Consider the following 11,876-nt stretch of genomic DNA (forward strand, 5'->3'; position numbering starts at 1 on the left):
GTGTGTGTGCGTGTGTGTGTCAGGATCGGGCTGTAAGGGCTCACCTAACAGGATGATGATGCAGATGAGGATGGCGATGATCGCTCCGGTGCCCAGTCCAGCTGCGATGATCCGCTCCATGTCCACACAGTCTCCATGGTGATCACACTGACACACTTTGACCCTCAGGTAGGATGTGTTGGACATGGGCAAGTTGCCAGAGTCTGTTATTGTGATGGGAACCTCGTAGAGCCCGCTGGCCAGGAAGCCTATCCGCAGTCGAAGCTGGGCATGCTCACCTACGATGACACAGGGATGGATACAGATGAGTCGCTGTCCCCGACTCCTGGAGGTGGTTACAGGGAACGTTTCCAGCTGATCAACTATGCTAGCAAACTAACAACAAATGTTTTTACTTTTTTCCTTTGTAAAAAACTTTCCACAGTAAATAAAGAGAAGAGTTTCATGCATCTTCCTTTTACCTACTTTCAAGGATCCAAACAGAACATTTCACCCGAGGCTTGAACTCATTTAGTGCTGTGTTACTGAACTACTTAAGTCAAAAGGAGAATAAAATGTTTATTTCTAAATAGTGCCTGCCACAAAGTGCAAGTGCACACATTTGATTCAGAGTGCAGCAAGCAGGGCCTGACTGTGAGATGGAGCTCTTAGCTAAGAGGAGAAAGATGATGATTTTTCCTCTTTATACTGTGTTTCTTAACAGAGACCAAATGGTTTGAAAGCAGTGCTAACGGACAGTTTAATGTGCAAATCGCAAGTATCTCGATAAACTGCGCCATGTTTCCAAAGATGAAACGCTTGTTTTATACCTGAAATGTGTCACAAGAGTTTTAATCGCTGCACAAAATGTATTTATGTTCACTGGTCCAGAGCCTGACGGCTTTGAGTGCATTAATTATAGACAGGTCTATTCTAACTCCAGTCACCCACACGTCATATACAACAGGCTTCTATTTATATAGTTGTTTTAAGTCTAGCTTTCATCATATTACACCAACATGCTCTACGACAACGCGAGCTAACGTTGGCGTTAGCATAACACAAACAAGCAAACTTGACCCTCTATGATGCTACGTATGATAAGCTACACAGACACTTGGGTGGAGAGAACAAGTACACTTTACAGTCTGAAATGCTTTAGTTTGGTTTAGAGCTTCAGTTGCTGCTAACCAGCTAGCCCGCGTCTTCCTGTCTTACATGTCCTCCCTGTTAGCCGAGCAGGTCACTGTTGTGGTGAACTCCAGTTTCCTGTCCAGCTGTCAGATGGACTCTGACTCCACAGTGATGTACTGCAGCTGGTGACAGCTCTGTAGAGGTTGTAGTAGGTGGAAAAGCTGCAGAGCAACACAAGGACTGTAGCTGCAGACTGGAGCTGGAGCCACATCACTACTGTCTGTTTCTCAGTATAAATGTATGAACGACAAAAACATAAAAACTAACAGAGCTCAGGCCCACACTGTAAAGTTTTCCTCAATGAACTGTTACAGATGTTTTCATACAGCTAATGATACGAGTCAAGAAGAGGCCGCAGAGGTGGAGAGAGATCAAGCAGGATGAGAAGCTCCACCTGAGCAGCGACCTGGCTGCACAATAATGACATCTACATCAGGTGTTACATCATCTAATGCCGGTCTTCAAACCCCGAGGCAGCAGCGCTGACATCTCTGTGACTCCAGCCTGACTTGGCCTAACATCACAGGGTGCCGCTCTGATTGCGTGGACCTTTACTGGGCCTCATTATCATATGTAGAGAGACAACTGGACCATCGGGGCACCGAAAGAGCAAATGAATTTCTCAAGCTTATTGGAAAGTGATACTGTCATTATCTCACGATCTCTGACTGACACTGAGAGATTTGCACGACTTGAAATCCTGGAAGAATTCCTCCCACAGACAGACTGAATGAAAGTGCAATGAAAGACGGAAACATTATGCAGTACTGACCGTTGAGGCGATGCAGAGTCCAGTTGCGACGTACATCTGAGGGACGATTGGCCAGCTCGAAGGCGAAGGGTCCAGCATTGGGACTCAGGTCGGGGTCGCTGGCTGTGAGGTTGAGAGCATTGGGCTCCGGCCTCTCACACATTTCCACCTCCGGCGGGAACACGTGAGGCGCATTGTCATTTATGTCAGTCAGGTAAATCTGAAGGGTGCCTGTCCCACTGGCAGGGGGGGTACCTGCAAACCAGCACGGAAAGTAAATGAAATCTGCAGATTTTTTCATTTTCCTTTCCCACATGAAGCAAAGGAAACATGGTGGGAACAATTTCCTCTGCAAAGCCCAACTAAAACGAAATAACAGAAATATTAGTCACATAATAACTCTAATGATGCTTCCCGTAATAAATCAGACATATTACTTTGCAGAGGACTGTGCTGGCGCATGCAGTTTAAAACAAAGTGCATGCAGCACTGCACATGTGCAGATTGTGCAGCAGTGAGAGGTGTTGAATCACCTGCATGTATATTCTCTCTTTGTGCCATTAAACTTCATTGTGAGCAAAAACAAATCAAACACATGAGTGAGCCTCAATGTTGGCCCGGCCGTGTTCTTTTATTACACTGCTGCTTAATGTGACACTGTGGGGAACAGGCCTCCACAAGTCCTTACTTCCAGTCCGACTAAACACTCCTCAACGATCCGCGAAGCTCAGAGCAACGTGTGCAGACACATGACGATACGCCATTGTTTACTTTGATCAATCAGTGATTAAAAATGTACTGAACACAGCAGGAGCTACAGTGTGTTCAACAACAGCTGGTGGTCGTGCACATACGGTGACCACCAACACTGCAGACTGCAGCACAAGCTTGTGTGTTTGTCTCTGTGTTTGGGCTTTTTGTGTGTGTGTGCGCGCGTGTGTGTGTGTGTGAGACAAGGGCAGAGAAAGTGCTAAGACAGTCAGTTAGCAGGAAGCTGGAGCACAGCGGCTTCTCTGTGCAGAGGGGTCTATGGTGGACTGCATGCACTGAGCTGCTGCTGAATGACATTCCCCTTCAACAATTTCCCACTTTGAACAGAGAATCCTCTTTTCTCTCTTTTCCGTGGCCATAAAGAACAACTGTGATCAGAAACAAAAGGGAGACTTTGGAAATCGTGCACTAAATAGGCAGGAAAACATCTCCATTAGTAATCAATGAGAGTCCTGTGTCCACAAGACCGTCTGTGTAGTCCTACAAGAGGTGAAGCATAATTGAATAAAGATGGAACAATCTGTTGCTCACAGGGGAAGATGTGTGTCCACCGCAGGACAAGGCCGAACTCTGTAAACCACGGGCAGCATGCTGAAGCAGTTTCACAGGCTCTGTATGTGACTGGGCTTCCTGCTGGCCTGATGTTTGAGAAACTAACTATGATGAATCAAATACAAGATTACTTCAGCAAGAAGTGCCAAAACACACAGTCTGTCCCTCAAGTGGCTTTAAAAGTGAATCAGTCCCCGCGTGAAACTAAACCTGTTTGTAGCCTGGGTTTGGATTTCCTCCATAAAACTGTGCTCTTCTAATAAATAATGCACCATATTAAAGTTTATTCTTCGACGTATTCATTCGGTTCGTGACAGATGGGTGCAGCTGATTTTCATGCTCTTTAACCTGTTGGCTAATCTGCTGATGCCCAGCTGCAGCCATCTGTGCCTATGTAGCAGTAGCTGGTGTTAGTCCATGCATCCACTGCCCTGTGCATAGACAACAGTTGCCCACAGTTCACCTGAAGAAACAGCTTCAGCTGCTTACACTAATTAGTGAGTATCCTCGTCACTGGGATGTACCCATGCAGCCTACTGAGGTCTTCCTCCATCTGGGAGAAATGTATATTCCCTGACCTGCTGGGAAAAACCGCCTCTGAGTACTGTGGTCGCTGTCACGTCGTTTGCATGGAACATCTGATTTATTCCCAAACACTCGCCAACTCTTCCCTGAGAGGTAACTGTGAACAGAAGCTGTGTGAACCAAATTCAAACCATTTTCACTCTGAACTTGAACATGTTTCATCTTTGGTTTTTGTGTTGCACCTTTCCCAGGAGTGTGTAGCAGTCAGTGAATGTTTGGACACAAACATGCAAACTTCATGCAAACTAGATGCAAACTGCAGGCAACCAGAGCAATCATAAACTTTTTGATGCAACCAAGTTTGCTTAAAAAGTGGGTCCTAGCTCTGGCATCAGTCTTTGTGACTGCTCCGACTACACCATCGAGGAACATAGCGTGCACTTCCTACATACTCAGTAGTGGGAACACTGGTTTTGGGGGGTTTGAGTGTGACAGACTTGTGCTACCGACTGTAGTTATCAAGATAAGGAAGATGGAAGCCTTTTCATACTAGCAGGTTAGTTATATTAGTGGTTTAACCACTGTAATGCTCTCCAGCAGTTATTTATTTTACACAATTCAACAAAACCATGTCATCAGTGATGCCAAAAACCTGCTATGTTAACGGTTTGTATCGTTAGTTTTGTTACTTAAATATCAAACAGCAGCTCGTGGCTGTTTCCATGAAGCACTTCCTGCACCAGGAGCTGCACTGTGACACTGACTCCACAGTGAAGCAGCACTAGTGCAGTTAATGAAAGAGCACTGAGGCACAGTGAACACAATCCACCTCTGTATGTGGGGGATGGGTTACTGCCGGACAGCAGCGCAGCCTGTGTGTCTCACCGTTATCAGATGCCATGAAGGTAACGTTGTAGTGGTTGTTCTTGATATATGGAGACTCTCGGTCAAGAATGGCGATGGTGGAAATCTGTCCGTTAGCCGGGTTAATCTCCAGCCAGTTGGCAGGGTCATACATCTTGGAGTACCTGTGTTCGGTGAGAGAGAGCCAGCATGAGAAGCCACCACAGAGAGGCCTCTTTATCTGCTTCCCTGGCTGCACGCCGAGCAGCCACTGGGAGCTGATGTATGGGGACTGCGGCACGCTCTCTCAAGGCAGCCACAACTCATTCATTTACTCTCAGGGATGAATTCAAACGTTAACTCTCTTAAAAACGATAAAGAACGACTGTTAGTGAAAGAATGCTATATTTACTGGAACTGGAAACAACCAAGGAGAGACCAATAAAAGCTCTGCAACTTCCTGCAAATTGTTGATGAAATGAATTCATGTAAGAGACTCGAGTCATGCATCTGCATTGCTGTTAGCATAAAGTCATCTTTCAAACACTGCACATGGATCAAACGGCACAGCTTCAACAAATGAAAACAGGTCAGCCAAAAAGTCACCGTGAAGCAGGCATGAAAGGGAACACGATCCATTTGGTATGTTCGTAACCGGCGAGATAAAACGGAGAGCAGCACAGATGACTAATCGAGGAGCACGCACACAACAGAGAGCAACAAAAGCAAAAACGTTCTGCTGGCCCACTCCACACACAACTCGCTGTGTGTGTGTGTGCGCGTGTTTTTGTGAGCACAGTGTGCGTCCACTATTGGCTGTTGCTAGGCTACAAAGACTTCAGCACTACATTTAGAAACAAATAGTGGGATGTAAAAGAAAGCAGGATCGGGACAAAAGCATCAGTCCTGCAGGCTTTCTGCGCTCTGCTGAGCGTTTGGATGAGTGCTGCAGCATCTGAAACCTGCATCTGCACTCATAACAAAATCTAGCTTTTATATGAAAACGGGGGCTGCAAAGTGGCCTGAGATGGAAGATGCAAGTCTCTTAATGCGTTTAAAATGAAACCTGACCAGCAGAAGAAAACGAAAACTGTCACAGAGGAGGAGCGGCTGCTCACGCCGACAATGGTCACATTCCTAATGCCTCACAAACCTCATGCTGAGAGAGTAACATAACGTCTGTCATGTGGAAACTCAGAGTTGTTGCTCGCTGAGCGCTACGCTGGCTGGTGCGCGTCAATGAGCAAGAGCTGTTTCACAAAAGCTGTTAAAGTTGGTAAATCTTCACACAGTGTTCAACCTATAATTCTGAAATCTGCATCATCAAATTACCTCAGAGGTTTTGATTTCACACACAAAAACCACGTTTTCATATCTGTGTGGGGACACGATGCTTTCTCTCCAAATGAACGCCTACGCCGAACCACAGCCTGACCCTGACACTACAACTAGGCCTTCAAACTGACGGGACGGCATGTTGTCCCACGAAGATATGTAAACACAGACACGAGGTCGAGATGATGGCTGTGCTTGGACTCTGGATGTATTTACAAGTAAAATGATTACTGAGGAAGAAGGCTAGAAGCAGGGCTGCGCCTCCTTTGTTCTCTCACATGAACACGCCCTCCACGTCTCTGCGACGACTATGCGAGCGGAGCAAACAGCAGCACAGACGTGCTGATTCAGTCTACGATTGTGGAAACTGGAAACGTTCCATGAATTGTGCACATTTTATAAATTCTCAGTTTCACACGAGACGCACTCGACGAATCTTCTCTAAAACAAGGTGAAGAATGAGCGCGTCAGGTTCTGCTTTAATCTCACTACAGCACGCCATCGACATGCAGACGTGCACTGAATAAATGTAGAAGAATACGTAAATGTTGGAGGGTGAATTACATTCTACTCAGATTTTAATTTCCTTTCAGTGGCACATTTTTCAATGACAGTCGCTGATTATTCTAATAGATGTGAGACTAATTTAAATAGTGAAAAGGCTCCACATATTTAAATGTTCTTCTTATCAAATTGCATTGAAGCATACATTCACGTCTCTACTCAAACCCGCTCAACAGTTTATTGTTACAATACAAACTGAAATTATATATTGAAGGATTGTTTTAGTGCTGTAGTTCGACCTCACAGGCACAAATGAAAGGTTTCTGAAGAGCTTCCAGGAGTTTCTGACCTGATAGTTTGTCTCATGTAGCGGTCGGGGTCCTGCGCAGTGAAAGTGGTGAGCATGGACCCGGCCGACAGACCCTCCTCCAGTCGCATGGATTTCGGGTTTGGGCGAAACTCCGGGCTCTCGTTCAGATCCAGGATTCGAACAGAGACGGTTGCCGTGGACTGACGAGGCAAGTGGATGCCGCGGACCAGCGTGACCTCGTTCTCCGCTTCCACAGTCAGCATGAAGGAACGGGTGCTCTCGTAATCTATGGGCTGCACAGACAAAGCGAAGGACGACAATGATGCCCGACGTCAAGGACATTCAGCACGTGCAACCTTAAGCATCATCTCATCGTGTTTCTCTGGAACATGTCAGACAGTATAAACATCGCGATCACAGGGATCTTCTGCTCTCTGGATGTTACAAACACACTGAGAGTCGAGCACAGCTGCTGCTTTTAGATCGCTCTGTGAGAACATTACTCGCCAGAGAGTTAGCGTTTTATTCTCGTGTGCATGTTGTGCACATCCAAACCTCACCTTGACCACGGTGAGGAGGCCCTCATTGGTGGTGGGGTCAGTGGGGATGGAGAAGCGTCCCGTGGGGTCCCCGGCGATGATGCGGTACACGGCGCTCCAGGCCGGAGTGTGAGGCTGGTCTTTGTCGGTCACGGTCAGGTTAGCCACGATCACGTTCACCCTGTTCTCGTGAACCTCTCCGAAGAACTGAAAGAGCAGAGACTGGATGACTCCACACTACACAAAGCTGTGGTGAACATCACAAACAAACAATGCTTCGCCACTGCAAACAGTTCCCAGTCACGCAGAGCCGAGCGCAGCATATCTGAGAATAAAGAGCACATCTCCCACAAACACTGCTCCTTCCTGTCCAGCCTGTTCAGCTTTACTGAGGAGGATAAACATATTGGATGTTTCATTGGCTTTTCACTCCTCCACCATCTGCCTGCTGCCAATAAAAGCTCAGAGAGCTTTAGTGTCGTTCAGACGACGCTGCCTCGCCCGTTTGCTGATGCAGAGCCAGCACGCTGTGTGTGTGTGTGTGTGTGTGTGTGTGTGTGTGTGTGTGTGTGTGCACCTACTGTCTCTGTGGTGAACTCTGGAGCATTGTCATTGACATCAGTGATCCTGATGACGGTGGTGGCAGTGTTGGAGAGGCCGTAGGTGGGATTCCCCTCCATGTCCGTGGCCTGGATGATCAGGGTGTACTGCGTGACTTTCTGGAATCACAGAACAGAAAGCGTCACTTATTCTGCAGACTGAAGTGTCCCGCTGCGCATTGTATGACTTGGAAATAAATCTAATTAAAACCGTTTGACAAGGGGACTGTCATTTTGTCTAATCACCATTACAGCTGATGATGTAGTCAGTGCTACTTAAAAATAATGTTCCGAGACATGATGAGTGGTTCACACTGCGTGCTAATGTAAGACCGTTTCTGCTTTCCAGAGCACAATCATCCCATTTTAGGGCAGCCCACTGCTGATCCTTTTTCTAAGACTGATTGCTAATGCACGTCAGGCCTTAATCACAGAAGCCGCTGCTCTATGACAACACTGTGACTGAGCTGCAGACCACCTGACAGAGACCATGTTTAGACATTTAAAAAGCATAAAGTGTAAAAAGTGATGGAGACTTTTAAGCTGCTGAGATCTTCACATGCACACTTCATTCGACCTCATCATGGCTTGTTGACCTTGTTTACTTCATCTGCCATTTTCTTCTTTGTGCACAGTTGGATTTTTCTGCTATTTTTCAGGCTTTTAAAATCTTCGGTGGTTGTTTACGGCACATTTTTCCTTTTCTGTGATGATGCTTTTATTCTGTTTTTAATTGCTCTCTATTATTACGCTGTCTGTGTTATCTCATTATCAGCTCGTCAGTCACCTATGAAAGAGCAACCTGCACCAAAGCTGCCACACAAATAAAGTTTGGTTGATTGACTGTGGACAAAAGACGAGTGCAGATTACTTTGTCAGTTACTGCAGGCTTTTTTGTACTATAATAGCAGCTGCAGCTCTAGCGCTGATTGATGAATCCCCCGTGTGCCCAGATTCAGTTTGCCCTCCAGTTAAACTGTTAGTTTTGCTTCTTATATCAAACGTGCAGATTTTGCAACTATGACTTTTAGCTACGATGGAACTACGATTCAAGATTTTATCACATCCAGACTGTTTCTGCTCCACGTTGGACTCAGTGAGGCACGAACATCACAAGAATTAGAGCTGGTTGGAGACGCAGCTGCGACCCTGCCTGGCTTCCTTACACCGGCTCCCAGAGCAGTTCACTGTTTGTGGAGCTTCCTTCTGAAATGCCTCCATTAGCTTATCGTGCTACATTTTATACATGTGTGTCATTTCAGCACTTTTCATGTTTGCATTTAGATGTTTGCTCCTCATTGTTGCATCTGAAGGTGCAGCTGCTGTGATTTGGTTACACTGACGATGACGGCTTCTGGTTCCAGACCATAGCTGTTGCAGCTTTTTGCCCCGTGCAGCTTGATTAGGTCAGAAGCTTCAGTTTAAAGTTCCAGTTGCAGCTCGGAAACACTGGAACAGCCTCCCCAGCAGTCACATCACAGAGAAAAACAGACCTCTGCTTCTTCTTTTGGAAACTTTTCGTTAACAACAATGTTTCAAATGCGACACAAAAATATATAATAAATATATAACAGAAATATATATTACACAACATGATAGAGCAAAAAAATGGTGTGAATTTGTTATAAAGGTTAATAAATGTCTCAGTCCCAAAAAATCTGAATTTTCTGGTTATGTTTCGATGGGTTGGGTCTTACAGGGTTAATAACGAATATCAGTGACAGTGGGTGCTACAGATAGAGGTATCTCAGCCATGCAGGTCTGGCTGTTGATAACTCAGCTCACCTGCTTTTATAAGGTAAACAGGGTTAATCTGACCTGCGAGTCACAGACGAGCTAAAATACAGCGCTGAGTGAGAACAGTAGGTACCTCTAAAAACAGACTTCATCAGTGACTATTAATGCTGGCGTGCAGATAGCACGGCCTCAGACAGATGGGATTCAGCTCTACTGACGTAAGACTTCAAAAAGCTGTCTTTATGCTGCAGGCTGGACACACACTCTCAGGCCGAGACGCAGCTGCTCCATATGGATTCAGATATGAGCGTTAGAAAATGTCCACATTTAACACACACACACCTCCCGATCAAGGCCTGCCGCCACAGTGATGATGTCACCAGTCTTGTTGTTAATGGTAAACATGTTGGAGGAGGGGCTCTGGGGATTCTGGGAAAGGATTTTATATCTCAGCATCCCGTTGGCAGTTTTTGGATCATCCTTGTCCACTGCTGTCACCGTCATCACGAAGGATCCTGCAGGGAAGCACACAGCAAGTCAGCACACATATGCCAGGGAAGGAATGATGTAATCCAAAGGTTGTGTGTGTGTGTGTGTGTGTGTGTGTGTAGGTACCAGGCTTGGATCCCTCGGGCACGGAGCCATTAAAGATGCTGTGAGTGAACTCTGGTCTGTTGTCGTTCTGGTCGATGACATTAATGACGATGTCGATGGGGTTCTCCACCTGATTCCCATTCAGGTCCACTGCGTGGGCTCGCAACTATACACAGACACACAAACATGCACACACAACTTTTATTACAGACAGGTGAAGACGGTAATAAACTGCTTCCTTCCACTGAGACTAATTACGAGGGTTTAGTGCTCTGAGAGACCTCAGGAGATAAACGAAACAGCCCACAAGGTTAAAGGAAGCACAAGTGCACGTATAGCATGGAGCTGAGCTAACAAATGGATCTCAGGCCCCTGTGAGTCACTTTATGAACAAAGAGCTCACACGCAGTTTAGATTGAATGCTGTTACCGTGCGATCTTATATCAGTTTTATCTTGCAGGGGCTAAAAAGTACAACTGTGTCGCCGAGAGGTCGAACGATTTGCCAACAATCTGACAAAACTGGTGAAAACTGCTAAACTAGAAAATGTTAAATAAGATTGCAGCAGAGTCGTACACGTGTACGGATGAGGACAAACCCTGCGTGGTGAAGAAAATCCCTTTTATGGCTGCAGAGTAATTCAAGACTGCTGTGCAGGATTTAGACAGACATGTTTCTTTGTTAAAGATCAAGCGAAGACTTCAGGCTCGAACCTTTGAGGATGCAGCACACGCACAAACCCCATGGTACAACAAAAAACAGAACCACTAGGGCTAGGTTGTGGTTTGGGCATGCATGGCTGCCAGTGGATATCCCACACCCACAAAAGCAAGCAGCTGAATGAATGCAGAATTATACAGAAGCGTTGTGTTTGTACACATTAATTCAAAGGCATAAAACCTTATTGGAGCACATTTCATTGGTCAGCTGGGCAGTGATCCTAAACAAATGGAGAAAACAACCAAAGAGCTTTTAAGGTGGAATAACTTGGCTGAGTCACCTGTTCTCAGTCTGATTAAACTGCAGTCTACCTGCTGTGTGTCACAGCAAAGACGCAAGGAGCCTAATGGGTTTCTATGGACCCCAGACTTCAGGCAACCATAAATCACAAAAGACTTTACACAAAATATGAATTATTATTATATTTATAACAGGAATGGTTCTCCCACGCAGCTCTTTTAACAGTGATTCTGACACTTTGTCACATTGTGACAAATATTTACTGTGTACTTTGGAAAAAAATGTCACAATAACCTGAAAGCAATATTCCAGTCTCAGTGCATCAAACAGTCCCACACTGCTTTTACAGCTAGGGCTGGGCCACCGCTCACGGTAACACCGGTATAATGCTGGGCAACGATAAGAAAGTGAAATATCATGATAGAATATGGGTAAAACGTGCCTTTGTTTTCATACGCACACGGCAGAAAAATCATGGCAGCGACGCAGAATGAGGAGGGCGATCGTTGAATGAAACCATGAACCAGAACTGGTTTGTAAAAATGCAGCTTCACTGGTGTGGAACTGGTTTAGCTTTCGTCCGTCAGATACACAACAAAGCACTATTTTTGGTAGCGCATGCTAGCGGGCCGTCGTTATTACCGTGTTGTTTGGAAAATACGGCGCACTTAAAATCATCCTTT

General features: G+C 45.7%; 1 protein-coding gene across 1 annotated transcript in view; it reads right to left on the reverse strand.

Annotated features, from left to right (window-relative positions):
* LOC102201335 (cadherin-2-like) overlaps window positions 1-11,876 on the reverse strand; it is a 100,705-nt gene that overhangs the window by 21,068 nt on the left and 67,761 nt on the right. The window contains exons 6-13 of the mRNA XM_005734997.2: window positions 10,255-10,399; window positions 9,982-10,154; window positions 7,885-8,022; window positions 7,325-7,510; window positions 6,804-7,057; window positions 4,658-4,800; window positions 1,946-2,179; window positions 45-278 (exon numbers count right to left, since the gene is read on the reverse strand). Of these exons, the coding sequence (XP_005735054.1) occupies window positions 45-278; window positions 1,946-2,179; window positions 4,658-4,800; window positions 6,804-7,057; window positions 7,325-7,510; window positions 7,885-8,022; window positions 9,982-10,154; window positions 10,255-10,399 (1,507 nt within the window). The remainder of the gene's footprint in view (window positions 1-44; window positions 279-1,945; window positions 2,180-4,657; window positions 4,801-6,803; window positions 7,058-7,324; window positions 7,511-7,884; window positions 8,023-9,981; window positions 10,155-10,254; window positions 10,400-11,876) is intronic.

The sequence above is a fragment of the Pundamilia nyererei genome, unplaced genomic scaffold (genome assembly GCF_000239375.1).
Source record: "Pundamilia nyererei isolate P.nyererei 1_Seehausen unplaced genomic scaffold, PunNye1.0 scaffold00061, whole genome shotgun sequence".
In the NCBI taxonomy this organism is placed as follows: domain Eukaryota; kingdom Metazoa; phylum Chordata; class Actinopteri; order Cichliformes; family Cichlidae; genus Pundamilia; species Pundamilia nyererei.